Source organism: Pollachius pollachius, assembly GCF_949987615.1.
Source record: "Pollachius pollachius genome assembly, chromosome: 8".
NCBI classification, from domain to species: domain Eukaryota; kingdom Metazoa; phylum Chordata; class Actinopteri; order Gadiformes; family Gadidae; genus Pollachius; species Pollachius pollachius.
In genome coordinates this window covers 19,021,751-19,040,051 of record NC_136941.1, presented here as the reverse complement: position 1 = coordinate 19,040,051, position 18,301 = coordinate 19,021,751, and the positions used below count along the sequence as shown (strand labels likewise).

Below are 18,301 nucleotides of genomic sequence, written 5' to 3'. Positions count from 1 at the left end.
TTGTGTAGTCAATAAACACTCACATATTCAGCTTATATGAAGGACATTCTCACTGCAACATGCAGTATGTCCTTGAGCACAATTTCAATAACAGAATTTGCTTAGTTTGCCAAATAAATAATGTTAAAATGATTGAATAATGTCATCAGACATTATTCGATCATGTTCTTAAAAATCTTGCTCGGACGGAACGTTCTGTAAACAGACACAGGGCATATTTATTTGAAAGTTTTAGGAAGACACACACATTGAAACATTTCTCTTTTTCAAACGGATTCTTTATTTTAAAGTTTTATATAAAAGAACCTTCATATCCACTTTAGGCAACAGTTAGAATGAGAGTGGCTCTCACAGCTTTAAGGTGAAGTCTAAATGTGTCAGTCGTTTCCCACGTTCACACACAGGCACACATACTCGCTCACACACACACACGCAGACACCCATACACGCACACATACATGCACACACATAGTGTATTGGAGTTTGTTTGGTGCAGTGGTCCCAAACCTAAGTCTATTAGTAGACAGCCAGAGACAAAGACTCGACAACAGGCAGCTTGTAATCATGATTTCTTCAGGGACGGTATTATCTTCAAGGCATGTCAAGTAAACACAGAGTACCGAGAAAGATGTTTCGCCTCACAACGACAACGGTGCGATATCGCCTGAGCATGTGGCGGCTGACAGCATCGGTGAGTTAGGTTTGAAACCACTGCTTTGGTGCAACTCTTTAGCATGAATATATCGATTTATATATTAAGAAAACAAAACAAAACAGTCAAATAAAATACATCAGACATCTCATACACAGCACCACATCCTGTGTCAGGCAAGCCATTACAAGGAAGCAACAGCTGGGATTAAAGGCTACACAACAGAGGACTGATTTTGTGTAAGAAGAGTCGGCACACTTCTGTTGAACGGTATATGTAGCTTCAAAAATACACTGAGACAGAGAGAGAGAAATGGGTTCGCATTGACGCATTAAATGACAAAACACTCCCCCACATTCACCATTGCAAATGGTGTGCCGTGCAAACGCTACGGTGGTCCTCAGAGAGGCACTGAAGGACCCCCACAGCTCGGCCCCGCATCAGGGTACACCCCCTGGAAATCACATTGGTTATCATGGTTGTTAAAAACAAAACAAAAAGCTAAGTTGTAAATCTATCACCACAGCACCTTTAGGGGAATAAACATATTGTTAATAATATATCCCTAATTAATATTTCTCATTAATATCACCTCCCCCCTCCCCCCCTTACGACCAAAACTCTTATACTGCAAATACAAACACATGTTTACAACACGTATACACTCACACACTCGCATGTGCACAGGCACATACGCACGCACACGCTCCCACTCTACTCACACTCATCCATAAAAACAGAATAAATCATACTCAGATTGTTGTCGTGGTTCATCATATATCTTGTTGGTTTTTTTGACAACAGCACACGCTATTGTTTGATTTGACTCTATTGTGTTATTTTCATTCTATGAAATCTGGCTTGGATCAGCGCAAACCGTTGTTACAAGACACCAGCAGTCGTTCGAATCATTTAAAGACTACTGTGATCCTTCGTGTCTTCTTTTCTCTAACGTGACGCAAATAACTAGAGGTGGCGTGTGACAAAGCTCCACGCTGCCGCCAGAAACAGCTCCTGTTTCATTCTGTCCATTCTAAGAAAAACTAAAACACAAAAACAGGCAAGCGTGATGACTCACGTCGAACAGATCGCTGTCTTCATCCGCCGGAAACCCACATGACTGAAAGAAGCAGTAGGTCACCAAGCTGGGTGACGCTTTGCTGTAGAAGCAAAACCAGCGCTGCAGATAAATAATTGGCATTTGCCGGAGCGGCTCCAAGGTAGAAACAGAAGAGGAAATGCGGGCGTGGGGCGCCTCAGCGCTGATGCTCTCTTCCTGCTTTAACCGGCACCGTGGCCCCTACACACACACACACACACACACACACACACACACACACACACACACACACACACACATGTGTGGCCCTCGCCCTCGTGCGTACAGATCACACAAACCGCTACCTTGGCTCTAACTAGCTCGTCGCAAATGCATATACAGTACACACTAAACAAGTATCTCCAGGATTATTAGGTCTATTGTGAGAGGCAGGGGGGGGACACCAACGGCGGTTACTTGAAGAGACAGAGACAGCGAGGCGATGCTGTGGCGTCAGGGGAGGGGAGGCCGAATGTAGCACCACTACCCTACCTCGGTGCACATTCCCAAAACACACAGACAACAGTGTACACAGCTTGATACACTGGATGAAAAACATAGATATAAAGACTACGGTTGGCAATCACACATTATGTCCCCCCTCTGCTCTGTAGTGTTAGACTCTGACTGCCGTAGTTCCCGTATGATTGAGACCCAAGACAGGCGCTACTGCGAGCCTGAAGACTGTAACATTATTCAATAGTTCATTCTTTTCTTTCTTGACGTGAAATGTGGACATTATTTTCAGCCTTCAGAGAAAAGCTTATCTTTGTGCAAAACATCTGCAGGTGGGCCGCGAGCTACACCTCGGGCGGCGGCGGGGCGACCTCCCCCTGCGCGGCCGAGCGGGCCCCCGCCTGGCACGGCCCCAGGGAGTGGTTGTGCTGCGGGCCGGGGGGCCTCTTCTCTGCCTCCTCGCATGCCTCCGAGCCCAGGGTCACGACCCCGCCGGTGGCCTGACCGCAGGCCGCGCCTCCGCCCTCGTTATCCCTGCTCCCGCCTTCTCCACCTTGTTTTTGTTCCTCTCCTGCCCCCTCCACCGACACCTCCTCCTCTCTCTCCCCTGGCCCCGGGGCCCCTGGGGGCTCCGGGCCCCCCGGCTGGACGGGGGTGAGCTGGTAGTACAGCAGAGAGGAGGAGGGCTCCTCCGGGGGGGGCTCTGTCAGCTCCTGGATGTCGGGGGCCACGCAGAGCACGGCGGGCCCCGTGGGGAAGGAGCCCTGCAGCAGCACCTGCTCCTCACCTGCCTCCTCCCCGGGCCCCGGCAGCCCCCCGGGCCCCGGCGCCGACGCCTCCGCCTCCTCCCGCTCCCGGCGCTCCTGCTCCTCGGCGCTCTGCAGGTGCAGCACGGCCGTCTCGTTCTCCCGCTCCAGGACGTCGCGCTCGGCCAGCAGGTCGTGCACCGCCACCACCGCCTCCACCTCGCTCTCCTCCAGCTGGAAGGCCGCCACCGACAGGGAGGAGGAGGAGGAGGAGGAGGAGGAGGAGGAGCAGGGCAGCTCCGGGGACGGGGGGCCGGTGGAGGAGGCGGAGAGGAGCAGGTCGGCGTCGGCGGGGTACTGCTCCATCCTCTTCTCCAGGCCCAGCTTCATGATGGTGTGCAGGTAGTGCGTCCGCACGCGCAGCGGGTTGAACTCGATGCGGCCCGCCATGTTGCCGCAGCCGTCCCGGGAGCAGCCGCACGGGAACGCCATGCGGTCCACCTGGAGGGGGGGCCGAGATCAGGCTGGCGTTTGCTTTGGGTGGAGGACATGGAGGTTCTGCTAGGATCTAGAGGAGCCAGACTAGCTGCGTATCATTCAGCAAGGAGGGTCCATAGGGGATAAACATGATAGCACAGGGGACACCTTTTATAACTCATGGATCAATGGTCTATTGACATTGTATTCAAAACAAGAGGGAGGGGTTGATGATGATGTATATGCTTGTACTCCAGGGAAGGGTATTATTCATTTTTCCTCCCATTCAAATGTTTCAGAAATAATATATTGTCGGAAGGCTCAGTGGTGAATAGTATGAAGAAGTGTGATCCTATAACAACACAGCATGGCAGCATTGTGCTCCATCAACTGTACTAAAGCTATTTGTTATCCTCAATTCACAAGTCTGCTCGCAGCACACTAACGACCACATGACTCCAAATAACTATTACACGGCGGATCCACCGCCATACACGGGCGGTCACTTCCTATGCAAAACAATCCTTTACCTTCTCTCACACACACACACACACACACACACACACACACACACACACACACACACACACACACCCCTTACCTGGCACTTGATGCCCGCCTGGCTGCAGCCACAGTGGCGTGGGTCGCAGTACAGGCGGCAGTCGCAGCCGCACTCCTCGCGGGACAGCCGGATGGCCCGGAGCTCCGCCTTCTCGCGGGCGTCGATGCGGGCCACGCCCGAGGCCCGCAGCAGCGCCCGGCGCCGCTTGGTGGGCAGCGGCTGCAGGAAGAAGCAGTCGTCCACCTCCACGGCGTCCACGTCCAGGTCCTCATCCGACACGTCGTCCAGCGTCAGCAGGTCGGCCTGGGAGCACTCCACCGTGCCGCTGCGTGTCAGCTGCACGGGGCGGGACGCACACAAGAGGGGCTGTCAGCCTCGCACGCACACACACACACACACACACACACACACACACACACACGGACGGCCGGACGGAAGGGGCCCTGCCACTCCTTGGTATGAGGAGGCTTAAGTGTTGGATTAGCCCCTCAGTGGTCAACGGCTACGAGGAGCCAGGATCTAAACCTCAGTGTTACAGGACCATTGTAGCCGCTGTTTGAACCCAATCTGGAAGTTACAGTTCTAGAGACTAGATGTTGATTTATATATGTATATATATATATATATATATATATATATATATATATATATATATATATATATATATATATATATATATATATATATATACACATACTATAAACAAATGTCAAATGTCAATAAAATTAGTTCCATTGAGCTATGACCCAGACCTTGATGAGAAACCTCTGTACGATTATGAAACAAAACATTAAATATTCAAGATTGTTTATTATTATTTCAACAACTGCGGCTGGCGTCATGACCACCCTCAGATGTCAATGGGCAGATAGTTAATTAGTGGCTGTCTACAAGCAAACTGGAGCAATGCCCTGCAGTGCCAACTTGCAGAGCCTGTTAGGTCTGTCTTACTCTCTTTCTTCAGGTAGAGTGGTGGGCAGAGTTGGTCTATTGATCTATTTTAGCCGGCAAAAAGCAATTTTGCTCAAAAGTGGAACAATTGATTTGATCTAGCAGCAGATTGCCCCCAAAGATTCAGCCTCATACAACTCTGTACTGACCTAGAATTATGAAGCGAAAATAGAATCAAGGTTGAGAAATATTAGAGTGATATCTCAAAGCCATCATCATTTTACGGCCATATTTATAATTTGTTCCAGTGTTGGCCAGTTGTTCTACTTAATCTCCAAATAAAGGTTCTCCAGGGCAGAGAGGGGGGTCTGACCTTCATCTTGCGGGCGTTGAGCTTCTCCTGGCGGAGGTGCTGGCGCAGTGTGTGCCGGTGGCTGCTCTCCTGCTCGCGGGCGAACTCCCCCAGGGTGTAGTGGCGGATGGAGGAGTGGTGGCGCGCCATGCCCAGCGAGCTGCCCCCCTGGCTGGGGACGCTGGTGAAGCCCTGCCGCCGCGGGAAGTAGTACACCGTCACCAGGTCGAAGCGCACCCGCTTCCCCCCTGGGGACGGCCTCTGGCGTCTGAGGATGGAGGTGGCTGAAGGAGGGAGAGAGAGAGAGAGAGAGAAAGAGAGAGAGAGAGAGCGAAAGGGGAGAGAGAGGTAGAGGAAGAGATAGCGAGAGAGAGAGAGAAAGGAAGGTAGTGGTATAGAGGGAGAGAGAGAGAAAGGGGAGAGAGAGGTAGAGGAAGAGATAGCGAGAGAGAGAGGTAGGTAGTGGTATAGAGGGAGAGAGAAAGGGGAGAGAGTTATAGAGGGAGAGATAGCGAGAGAGAGCGAAAGGGGGACAGAGAGAGAGATTAGTGATGTGTGCTTAGGGGTAGACGATGGACCTCACTCTTGTTATTACTGTACTGTTTTACTGTCTGTTGTCTTCTAATGACAACACTTTTTTTTGGACAATTTTGATTTAAAAGTATTCAATTAGCTTATTGCATGCAACAGAATGTTATGTAACAGGATGTTTATAGCAGACTGTAATACTGTATATTGCAACAAAACAGAAACTTATGTAACAGAATGAATGAGAACTGAATGCAATTTATACAATATGTAACAATAGGTAAGGTAATAAGAGTGTAATAGAACCAAGTGTAATGTAACACAATGTAAAGTAATATAATGGAACGTAACGGTAGGTAATATAACAGGAAGAAATAGAATAGATGTTACAGAACGCCATTTATTCGAACACAATGTAGAAAAACAGAATGGAACACAACAGAATAGAACGTAATTACAATGGAATGGAATAAAACTGAATGGAACATCTACGCTTCCTAGCATTCCGAGCACTGTGCAATGTGTGTGTGGTTGTTAGTATGTGTGTATGATCAGTGTGTGTGCGGGGGGTGGGGGGGAGATTGGGGGTGGCAGATGTTGCTTGGTGATGCATACGTGCAAACGGTGCGCCAGACGGGGGATTGAGGCTGTCACAGCTGTCGGCGCTGTCGCTACTGGAGACCTCATCGTCCGAGTCCTTGGGTGTGGAGAACGCTGAGCTGTGGTCCACCTCCTCATATCTTCGCTTGAGGCCGAGGGACGAGCCTGCCTCCATGGAACCTGGGAGGGAGACAGAGGCATGTGGTCATCACTGGAGAGTACTAGGCAGTGACGGCGTCTGGAGGGAAGTATACAGAAGACGTGCAGTGCGTTCAAAATGGAGCCTCATGATAGGAGTGGATTGTTGCACTTTACAGTCCGAACACACTCCATCACTTTATGGTTAAACATCCTTTGAAACCAAATAGGATGCTGACACTGTACCGATGTACCGTTCTACTGCGCAATATATAATATACATTATACATATATTAGGCTTAATACACTGATACTTTTTTTCAAATGCTTATAGTATTATTCTTCTAATACTGTTACTTACTCGGATAAAACTTTGTCCTTCTACATTTGACTTGTTAATTTTGCCTGCATTGTTGAGGAGAGCTTGAAACTCAAGTATGTCACTGCCTGTTTGTATTTGTGTTGTCCATTTGACCAATAAAACTTGAACATTAACTTGTTTGAAGGTTAGACTGGGCACTTCAACTCTTATCTTCAGAAGATCAAGACACAGTGGGTGATAATATCCTTCATAATGGGATGAGAGCTTCATAATGGGTTGCGGAGCATCCGGGGACATGAGAGCAAACTTGGATAGGTTGATCGGAGCACGCCTATGCAACACAACTATCATCTGGTAGAAGATAAAAAAGGAAAGGTGAGGTAAACTTCCGGTTTCACTCTTTCCCCATCTGTATTCAAGCCCAGTCACTCCACTCCCTTCACCTCCGTCTCACATGAAATCCTACCCAGCTCATCAAGTCTGGGAACGTTGCCACGGCAACCCCCAAAAGCATGGGTTGATAAGGGAAAAGCCATGAATGAAATTGTGTCTGCGGCTCTGCTCAGCCTCTGAATACTGTGGGGTGGGGATGGGGGTGGTGGACATGGGAAGCAAGCCTAGTGGGAGGCCAGGGGGCTGGAAGGAATCATGCAATGAATCATAGCTTTTTGGGGTGGGAGTCAATACGCTCTACTCTGGAACCACTAAACCTCAATTCTTTCGAAATACTGTACACTGGTTTGAGCCTGCAGGCTTCTGATTCAGGTAATATATGATACATCACACAGCGTCAGTCTTGCTGCATGATTATTATGTTGTACATGAGTATCAAAATAACAGTTGATATCAAATGCTTTAATTTAAAGAGTTTACATATAGCATTTGGTTATAGCGTGATCATAAACCAAATCCCAAAAGAAATGCAATAAAATAGGCCTGAACTGTCAGTGATGGAGAGGTTGACAAAACAAAGGTCCTGAGACCTTTATTGGGTGCATATCCGTATTGGAGGGACTTGAATGCGTGTGATCATTAGTAGGCGTCGTTACCGGTCAGGTGCTTTGGAGCCAGCAACCCGTTTGCAGATGCAGCAAATAGACACAAACGAGGCGGATGGGGAAGTAGTCGAAGGATGGAAATGACATTGTCATAGGTCTACGCCTCGATCGCCCTCTCTCTCTCAGGACACACAGGACAGGTCACCAATTTATCATGAGCACAATACGGAGGAAAGGAAATCATTCTTACCTGGGACAGAAATCAGGACTCCGATTCAAAATAAATCGTGGGATGGTTCCGTTTTTTTTGTCAAAGGGAATCGAACATTAATCTGTTAACTGTTAGAACGCAACAAAAAAAAGCCCAAAATAGAAAACACTTGCATGGGATACTACAACCCGTTGTAAGCCAACGTGTTTTGAATTAGTGTTGGTTTGATTTGTCAACTGAACTGCTGTTTAAAAGCCAATCAGGCTACTTAGGCTTCATGTTCATTGTTCTGCACACTGGAGACCAAGGAAGAAAAGGCTGAATTCGTGGCAATCGTTCTGTTTAAACGTTGCATGCCTATCTACTAACGACGGGGGGGGCAGTCGGCGGAAAGAAGGACGTCATATGGTTTAGCTGATGTTTATTGCGTTGAACATTATCGATACAAGATGATGTAGAACGCCGAATGTCTTGTCTTCCTGGTATGAGACTTGAAATTGCCTGAAAAGGGGAAATCCGCTGACATCTGGCTTCGTTTATCCTTTAAATCACAAGGGCGGTTTCTATCAGGTCGGTTTTTCTTGCTGTCTTCGTTGATAAAAGCAAGACAGGTCCTGTTGTATTTGATGTCAAATGTTGCGATTTTCCTGTCGAAGTGACGTCCTTCTCCCCCTTGCCCCCTGCCCGGCTGGTTGTTACAATGTAACAATGGAGTGGGACATTTTCTACGGAGCAATATATACTTATTGTGACGTCATAAACATGCAGGCTTGCCGAGCATGCTGGGAAACGTAGTTAAGTACCGGCTTCTTTGTCTTCCGTCTGCTGCAGCCAAAGGAGAAGATATTCTTGATAAGCTCATAACAAAACATGCCTGTTTTATTACACATTTGAAACATAGTGTAAAGCTTCATCGGCGCAGTTCGAAAATTAAAATAATAAAAAAACGTCTTGACAGTAAGATGGCTACCAAGACAGCAGTGGTAAATGCAGTTTGAGTCTAAAATATATGTAACAAAGGGAAGCGCATGTACACAAATTACATGACATAAAATTGCCACTCTTCAAAGCAGACATTGAGAGATTATAAATCACCTATCCTTAAGAAATGCCAACCTCCAGTGTAACGGTAAACGGCAAAAAATACAGTAGCCATTGTTATGAAGAAGTATTTCAATTATGCCAGCATGGGACACAGCTGATGGACTCTAAAATACCCATGCAAACACATTTTACATTTACATTTAGGGCATTTAGCAGACGCTTTTATCCAAAGCGACTTACAATACAAAACCTGCAGCATGCAGTCTCACCAAGCCAAACAAACAACATACTGTGAGTATGCAATACGATGATAGAGAACCAGGTTTGCTAAAATAATAAGATTACAAAAACAGTCGATCCACACGATTTGTCATGAATACATTAAAAACATTAATAAGAAAACAATTACGTTTGCAAAATTAAGGTTTGAACAGCCCTGTCGCTATCCCCGTGCCTTCGTCGGCACGGGATAGCGATGGGACTTAAGTGTCACCGTGACCACGGCGCCAGGCAGTGTTTCACCAGTACTCAGACAGCTGGAGAAACACTAGGACTCACTACACAGCTCAGACAGCCCTGCCTCTGGTGAAGAACAAAGCAGACGGGCCAACACAGGCGCCTCAACCAGAGTTGCTGCAGTCCTAGCGCACTTCCAATGGACGTCCACTTCGATGGCAGCCTGCGTCGCAACATCAACATCTGGGCTTGTGTGGTAGTGTTGTCTTGTCAATCCACCGCTATGTGTGTGTCTGAGCGGCTAAGGGGGCGAGGATCAGCAGGGACAGGAGGCAGAGGGAAGAAGTGTGGGGGGGCGGGGGGAGGCCTTGAATCCTAGGGGTCAAGTTTTACAGTTTTTATAGAAAGCGGTGGACAGATTACTTCAGCCTTTCTCAAGCACACAGTTTTGGCACACCAGTCGCCCAGTGAGCATAAAATAACGTGATATCATCTCTTCCTCCACGCGAGGAGAAAGTAAAAGCAACACATTAAGAAAAGGAGAGTGGCGGGCGCTGCCTCAGTATGGCGTCTCGGACCGGGGGCGTCGGTATTCATTAAGGTCAGGGAGGGGACCAAGCGTTTCAGTCGCGTGATCCATCACGGCAGCGCCCCGGTAAGTGGGCGGCCCGGGCCGGCCCCTAGACCAGCGTGGAGAGAGGGAGAACGAGAGCAAGAGAGAGCGAGAGAGAGAGAGAGAGAGACTACCCGCGCCAGTGTTGACCTTTCACTTCAGTATGATGTGGTAACCGTCGCTCGTGTCATCTGATGAAACAAATAAACATATTGATTAGATCCATGTCATCACAGATGTTTTGTTTTTTACTCTTTGCAGTTCAGTTGTACTTCTTTTGCTTCCTACCTTTCATCGTGTCCAAAACAAAGCACACCTCGTCCTGGAAGTTCTGGATCATCTGATGAAGAGATTCATGAGAAGAATACTTCAAAACAAAAGCATGAGCAGAGAAAGATGAGAAAAGCCTGTAAAAGCCAAGGTTGCTGGTTACCTCATCGCTGACCAGTACGTGGATGCCAGTGGGACCTTGTTTGAAGATCTGGTTTATCTGTCTGGGTGAGATGTTGAAGAGCTGAGCGATCTTCTCTGTGAGCTCGGCGGCGGTAAGATCCTCCAGGTAGATGGCGTGATAAACTGTAGGCGGACGTTGGCATATTTATCTCTGTTTTACATAAATAGTGTGGTACAGTATGGGTACAAAGTTATTTGCATGCATAATTATGTGTTAGGCTTGAGGCGAGACGGAGGACTATGCCTGCGAAGAGGCATTCAAATCCAAAACGGCTCTTAAGGTATTCACTTCCTACTGGTGTTAGATGCTCTCTCTGTGTGTGTGTGTGTGTGTGTGTGTGTGTGTGTGTGTGTGTGTGTGTGTGTGTGTGTGAGTGACTGAGTGACTGAGTGAGTGAGTGAGTGAGTGAGTGAGTGAGTGAGCGAATACAGACCAAAGAACGTGTTGTTGGGCGAGTCGCCGTTCTCGTGTTTCTGCTGCTGCTGTTCCCGGGCCTGCTGGGACTCCTGGCACACGTACACCGTCAGCCTTGGACGGACCACCCTACACACACATTTACCAGACGCTTTTACCCAAATCGACTTACAATAAAAAAGCAATAATAACAATACAAAGCTAGCTAGGATAAGATGCTACACAACTAAGTACTAATTTTTAGTGCCAGGACCTACGACACACAATAAGTGCGTAGGAGGGGTGGGAGAGTCTAGGTGACACACACACACACACACACGTTGGGGCGTGTCCCAGGAGAGGCGGAGACCTACCGTCCCTTCATGGCGTTGAACAGCCGGATCCCGTCGGCCGGCCCACAGATCTGGATCACGTCTTCCCTGGTGAGCTTCAGCAGGTCGGCCCCTGAAGCACAACGCAGCAATGGGTCTACTTTCCCCTTCTCAGGGTGAGTTCACACCACCCGCGGCGAAAAAAAGGAAATAGCGAGCAACCACTCGTTTTCATCTGGTGGCCAGGCGGAGTCTCCACCAAATACACAATCTGCGAGTTACAGCAATTCTAGACATGAATGTGGAGAAGATTGAGACTCTGAACTCAGTTTTCCAGTGATGTGTTTTTTTGCGACTACCATCGGATTGGTTGATGTGGAATCTACTCCACAGACAAGGAGCCAATGAAGTTACGACTGATCCTAGCAGTAGCCGGTCTTCTTATGGTCGTCCCTGGCGACGTGCAGAGCTTTTATAAAAAAACGGAGCTTGTAGGCAGACTTTTGGGGATCCCTCGAGGTGTTGCAGTAACATTGTAGCCGGCTGTGGTTGTCTGTTTGAGCTCAACATGTGTATGATCAAACAGACCTTCTCCAGGTGCGTCTCCTACCTGAGAAGTTGGTGAAGAGGCGGCTGAAGGTGGAGAAGCGGTTCCTGTGGAGCCACTGCAGGGCATCCTGCGGCGTCGCCGTGGGCAACAGGTTCTGAGGAGTAGACGTTGAGGACAGGCAGGACACAAGGGCCAGGGTATAATGTTAATACTGTTGAACGTCTCAATGAGGCCAGGTGCTGATTGTGCAACCCATGTTGTTTCCCCCACATCCTCTTCTAGCTTGTTGATTTCTGGGTTCCCAATTGATTCACTTTGTCGATATTGCAAAGAGAAAAAAAAAATCAGGATCTATGTGACCAGATTTGAACCACACTCTGCTGGTGTACAAATGTGACTTATTATATAAGTATCTATCTATATTGGAGAGATCCTTGGATCTATGAGATCCAAGGAAATCTCAAGGTGATTCCTTCAATTTGAAGGCTACAGAGAAACCTGTGGCTAAGACAATGTCAATGTACAGACATTGTTCCAGGTTCACAGTGGGGCCCTGATGTTATCATGGCTGTAGCTGTCCACTAGCCCATTAATGCACAAGGCCAGCATTACAACACGTTTTTCATAGCGGCCAGCAGTAAGCCAGTCAATGAAGCAGCAATACTCTTGTTTACTATCGAATAGCAAGAGTCAGAACGCTGATCTCTTGCTTTGGTCCTCTCTCGCTTATTGTGGCTGTGTACTTTTAAGAGACATAATGCTTGTGAGAATAACATTTTCATGATTTTATCAGCGTGGTCGCTGATAAAATACATGCATTCCAGAACCTGGTCCTATTAGATAATATCACTTTATAATAACACTTTAAAACATGGTACATATAAGCATGGTAAGCACCCCCTCAGCCCTGGAACTGAATATTTTTGCTAAGAAATAGAATGAGGACATGCCTTGTTGCTGTCATCGTTGTACGGTTGAAAACAAGTGAAAGGTTGAGGCTGTAAGAAAAATTCAAGTTAAAATTTGCCATGACATCGTTAGTCATATAAACTTTATGTTTTTGGTTTTCGGCAATCACTTAGATGGGATAAAACACTGGGGCAACAGGCAAAAGATGATAACTCAATGATGCACACTACTCAATAGAAACATCTGTGTAGCATAAATATTGCCAAACATAATGTTATCTGTGCAAAAATGTATATTTCATACAGTTCCGATACTTCATGTAGGATGTAAATAACTACTTCTTCCGATTCAAGTTGGAATTGCATGCGGAAAACATAAAATTGATAATGCTAAAGATTATAGGACTCGTGGTGTGAGGAGCCAAATGATACAACGAAGACTAAACGAAAATACACGTTAGATTCTGTTATACTTCTCGTTGGTATGAACGAGAAGTATGATGTTTTTAGGCATTAACACATATTTAAGAAAGGGAGGGGGTTTAAATCAAAGCATTCTGACAGAGGGAAAATTATATATTTTGGGATAAATCTCTTTTTGACCTTGTTCTCCCAGTCCTGTTCACTAAGTTTGCCTTCTGTTGAATCAAGCCTTCTATGAATAAAATGTATACTGTGTTTAGCCCCAAGTTCAACTCTGCCTCCTAGATTAAACTTGAAGATTCGTAAAATACCATAAATAGACCCGGCATTATAAAATAGTCCACCTGCAATATGTGGCAATATAAAGAGACGGTAGGAAATTACCAATTGAGGGAAAAATACAAATATTTCAATTGGGAAGAGATGTACCCAACGCTATTACATGGTGAACGGTCTGAACAAACATACGTTATATAAATTATTTATATATTTATTGATACTTACTTCTACTACTACCGGGACAACCGGCTCAGGCTCACTGGGCGATCCATTGCTATAAAAAAGTCAGACGTAAATGAATACAACTGAAGGGAAACCTACTCGTGTGCTTCTCTTTGGTTCCATATATGTTCCTTATTTAGGGCCAACAAAAAAAAAAAAAAAGGACTCCTGTAATATCTTAGTGATGTTCCCATGGACCTGCTGCCATACCCTTCTGCCACCACCACAGGGAAGGTGGTGTGTGTGCTGATGAAGCTAGGAGACGGGGAGTTGCTGACGTAGGTCACCTCAGGCCAGGGGGAGCACTGCAACAGACCAATGATTGACTTTAAAAACACTTCCAACAACATCTATTAAGAAAGTGCATCCGTGCCGAATAAGAGAAGGCAACTGCCATTGTGTTGGGTTTGGATGGCAGATGTACATTGAATTCAGATACAGCTCATTAAGGAGTGAGCTCGGAGGCGGTGGGACATCTTGCTCAAGGATGCTTATAAGAAGGCCAGAGGAGGCAGGGGATTGAACCCAGAACCGTTCTGTTAGGGACACCTTAGCTTGTAGATGCTGCCAACCAACTACTAATCAATCAGGGCCACCCATCCGCCCACACAGTTGCTATACTGACCTCTGTGAGGATAGTGGTTTCGTAAGAGGACTGGTACTTCTCCCTCTCCTGTGGTGCCCGTTTCTCCATCTTCTCCCGGTCCGTCTTCTGCTTCCTGTCGGCGCCTTTGGGCTGAGCAACAGAGGCCGCCACATTCGACTCATTAGCGCCGCCATGCAGTAAAGAGCAACACTGGTGGTACGACTTACAAATGGTAGGCATGACGGAATAGTGAAAAGAGAAACGGTGTCCACCTTGAAGACCTTGACCTGGCAGGAGGCCGAGTGCTGGTGCTCAGTGTACTCCATGCCATCGTTCTCCTTGAACGTGTCGATCTGGATCCGGAAAGGCACGCCTTTCTCTCCTCCGTGCTTTCGCATGGTGAACTCTGTGCTGATGCAGTGAACCTAAATAACAAGAGAGCACACATCTCAGAATATTCTTTTGGGCAGAAGAGGCGAGACGGCATCCACACAAATGTGTTGGGGTTTGGGTGAGTATTAAAAGGAAAAGGAAAGTTTAACCATAATGGACAAATTATATATTCGGTTCAATATAGGAAGTGCATTGAGTTTGCCAAACTGAATAGGTACACTGAACAGTACAAACTAGCAGAGCACAACAGAGGGTTCACAAAACAACAGGGTTATCGATGGCTGAGATCTTAGACCGTCAATCCATCTCACTAAAGAAAGGAGAGATTCAGGAGGGATGTGAACAGTGTGGACTGGTCAAATGACAGTGTTTGTTTGTCATGCTACCTGGATAAAAACTGAGGTTCTTTTTGATGGGTCCCAAAGGAACTCCACAGTGTTAAGCTGAGTAGGGTTAGCCCTGGGGTCGATCATGCCAACTGACATGGGGATATCTGCAATGGATCAATGTGAAACAGGTTATTGTCAAATGTGTTCTCAATACACGCCAATCTATTCCACAACATTACCATGGCTCACTAGAACCCTTTAGCACACAAGCTAAAACACCAAAATCAAGCCAATGTAAACTACAATGCCAAGCCTCAGCCACGTGTCCCAATGCATATCTTTGTGAAACATGACCGTTCCTTCTCTGAAACGCATCAGATGGGTTAACATAATCCGTCACACACAAATCTCATCCGATGGCCATGAGCCAGATCCCCCTCGCTGTGTCCCCTCGAAGCGGACCAGCGACTATGTGAAAGAGGCTTGGAGAAGCTCCGTTCTTACCCAGGTCCAGGATGCGGTCTCCGGGCCGGTTCCAGCGCCAACCTTCCAGCTGCTGGTGTTCTGTGTACTGCAGCCGTCGGTCATGGAAGACCACACGGATGATGCTCTGAGGTCGTAAAACACAGAGACATGAACAAACTGACACTGCTGAACACAAAGACCTCCAAACAACAATAAGGTAATGTTCTGGTTATGACATCAAAATATTCACTGCCAATGACACGTACATAGAAACAAGGAAAACAGCGAGCTTTACGGTTTGCTTAAAGCTCAGACAGCTTAATGCCCTTACAGTGATGCAGCCCTTACGACCAGCAAAAACATTGCAACTACAAGTTCAAATCTGAGCTGATCATCATATCATGATATGAATATATTGATATGATCACCTGATAAAGCTTAAGTGAACTAATAGGTTGGAGGCTTACCTTCACCATCTTACTGGTGATTTCAGGAAGCTCCCCGATTTTCCGATTGTCAAGCATTCGAATTTCATAAGACTGTCCTGCAACAACCAGTCAACACATTGTTATTAGACGTTAATGTGCCCGGATCTTTCCAATAATGTTGAAATACATTCGGTAAATGGTATCAGTCGTGTCCATCATGTGGCCGGCGCCGGGTGCGAGTCGGGCACTGACCTTGGTTGAGGTAGGTGAGTGTTTCATCATGCAGCTTGATGGCCGGCGAGGTAGCTGCACACAGAACATACTGGAAGGGAAGGATCTTGTTTTCATTATCCGGGGGCAGGTTGGACTCTTCCTGCTTGAAGATGGGCAGGGCGAGCACGTCGCTGAAACAACCAAAGAAAATAGCATTTAGCATTTTAATCTTTTCAGAAATTATTTCCTTTGGGTTCATTATACATGCATTCTAGTGTTTGGCTGAGAGGCAACAGAGTTTTACCCATCTAGTTGGATACAACTGGGCACACTTAAATCACACATTAGTTGCATTAGTGCATTGTCGAAAATACACACTGGCTTGCAGGGTGTTCTCAGCTAGAAATTCATCAATTCCAATGATAGCAAGTTGGACGACACCAGCCAATACCACGGTCTCCAGTCTGTGGATCCCGTTTCTCCTCTCAACCCAAGAATTTCAGCAATGAAGTGGCCCTTTGCAGGCTTCGGTGGGTCATGTAATGGTGCATTCGCTAAATCAACAAGGACACAGAGTGTTTTCTTTTCCAAGCACTACGCCTGAGTCAGCAAAATCGTATTTAATTGCACACACAATCGCCAAACTTCAGCCATCTGCTAGAGGGGCCATTATCAAAAGTAGGTTAAATTGGACATACATTTATCAAAGTGAATACATTTTTAGTAAGGGAGATTGGAATAGGAGATTCACATTTAAGAGATGATTATCAGGCTTAAACCAATGTTTTTCCTGATAGCAAATGAAATAGACATAGGATAGTATATTAGTGCAGTCATTGCACTGTAATTAAACATGCATAAATCAATGTAGCTAATCGATTTTTTAGTTTGCTACTTTTTAGGCTTAATTAAAGTTATCAATTTCATACATTGCCTAGAATACATATTTTTGTGTTCTGTATGCTGCATTTAAGTTTAGAATGGGTTGCAATAACACAAGTATATGTGGTTGATACACAAAACAAAGTTATCTCTTGATAACAAATCAATGTGTGGCAATGTACTACTTAATGCATACATTTAAACAGTTATAACTACAATTTTACAAGGAATAAAACGATTAAGTTTGTCTGAATTCATGCAGTACCTCATACTGTATGCCCCTGCTCCCAGCTCTTGGCCAATGCCCGAGAGACTCGCATCGAAGTCCTGCACCAAGCCGGACTCGATCACCTCATCTGTCAGGGGCAACTTTAGTGCCCACGCCATGGTGACGACGCTTAAAGCTGGACGGAGCAAACGGAGCGATGCCGTTTAAAGTCCCGCCAAGATGTCCAGCTGTATTAAAATAAATGCCAAACTTTCGGTGGAGAAAATCAAACACTTAATCATGACATGAGAAACTTAAATACACGTCTGAACCAAAACGGACAAATGACTGCACATGAAATGGATCATCAAAGAATAAACCTGTAGGTTTCCACTAACTAGATGGCAATTGATACATTATACAATACGTATAGTAGGAACCCCAATCCCTAAAAAGATCCCTTCCAAACAATATTCTGCCGAGTTGGCAAACAACACGAACTGAGTTCAGAGTGCTTGTGCACGTTTCATTTGATACACCTCACAGAGTTAGGTTTGTTATGACTGTGTAGCCCTATACCATACACAGTACAGAAACATAACCAACCTTCGGAGGAGCGAAGTGTGGCTTGCGGCTAACCATGTGAGGGATTCAGGCCATCGTGTCGCACTCCTTCCTCACGTACTAAAATAAACATGTCAAGCTATTCGCTCGGTTATCGTAATCGCTGAGCTAGCCGCTAGCCTGCATGCTAACGTAGCTCTCAGACCCTCTTTAAGTGACCCTATGGCCGTCTATGTGTCCTTATGGGTTTTACCTTACAGCTAAACGATTATGAGGATGAAAACCCGATTCAATAAGTACCAATTAAATCCACCCTCATGGAACATGGATTAAGAATATACATTTCTTTTGTTTGTTTATCTTTCTTCTTCTCTATTACAAACCCGCAATATCCGCTTACTCCTGGTTTGCAACCTGGGATGGACGTCACGCCTCGTTACTGCTCTCTACTGGCCGGCGGGAGAACTATAGTGTAGACAAAAAATTATAGCGTGTGAATTTGCGTGCGTGGGCGTGTAGGTTTTTAA

The 18,301-nt window shown here is 46.3% G+C and overlaps 2 protein-coding genes across 2 annotated transcripts; both read right to left on the bottom strand.

Moving 5' to 3' along the window:
- Nucleotides 1-317: 317 nt before the first annotated feature.
- csrnp2 (cysteine-serine-rich nuclear protein 2) lies at nt 318-8,725 on the bottom strand. The gene is made up of 5 exons (XM_079741766.1): nt 8,072-8,725; nt 6,379-6,543; nt 5,257-5,519; nt 4,032-4,328; nt 318-3,454 (listed from the first exon to the last, which is right to left on the bottom strand). The coding sequence occupies exons 2-5, from the start codon at nt 6,536-6,538 to the stop codon at nt 2,552-2,554; spliced, it is 1,623 nt and encodes a 540-aa protein (XP_079597892.1). The 5' UTR covers nt 6,539-6,543; nt 8,072-8,725; the 3' UTR covers nt 318-2,551.
- A 169-nt stretch (nt 8,726-8,894) lies between these two features.
- tfcp2 (transcription factor CP2) lies at nt 8,895-18,173 on the bottom strand. Its single transcript, XM_079742214.1, has 17 exons — nt 17,817-18,173; nt 17,268-17,458; nt 16,160-16,311; nt 15,947-16,023; nt 15,519-15,624; nt 15,072-15,178; nt 14,565-14,717; nt 14,332-14,442; nt 13,917-14,011; nt 13,710-13,758; nt 12,825-12,872; nt 11,935-12,028; nt 11,367-11,457; nt 11,033-11,142; nt 10,579-10,721; nt 10,434-10,485; nt 8,895-10,336 (listed from the first exon to the last, which is right to left on the bottom strand). Exons 2-17 carry the CDS (start codon nt 17,387-17,389, stop codon nt 10,299-10,301), a joined length of 1,548 nt encoding a protein of 515 aa, XP_079598340.1. The 5' UTR covers nt 17,390-17,458; nt 17,817-18,173; the 3' UTR covers nt 8,895-10,298.
- Nucleotides 18,174-18,301: the final 128 nt, after the last annotated feature.

Excerpts from the sequence above, each read along its gene's own strand:
- tfcp2 (XM_079742214.1), bottom strand. The coding sequence starts at position 17,389 with ATGGCGTGGGCACTAAAGTTGCCCCTGACAGATGAGGTGATCGAGTCC. Across the intron at positions 14,718-15,071 it reads GAACCTCAGTTTTTATCCAG|GTTCACTGCATCAGCACAGA; the intron begins GTAGCATGACAA and ends CTTGTTATTTAG. Across the intron at positions 13,759-13,916 it reads CCTGTGGTGGTGGCAGAAGG|CAATGGATCGCCCAGTGAGC; the intron begins GTATGGCAGCAG and ends ACTTTTTTATAG.
- csrnp2 (XM_079741766.1), bottom strand. The coding sequence starts at position 6,538 with ATGGAGGCAGGCTCGTCCCTCGGCCTCAAGCGAAGATATGAGGAGGTG. Across the intron at positions 5,520-6,378 it reads GTCTGGCGCACCGTTTGCAC|CCACCTCCATCCTCAGACGC; the intron begins GTATGCATCACC and ends TCCCTCCTTCAG. Across the intron at positions 4,329-5,256 it reads TCAACGCCCGCAAGATGAAG|CTGACACGCAGCGGCACGGT; the intron begins GTCAGACCCCCC and ends CGCCCCGTGCAG.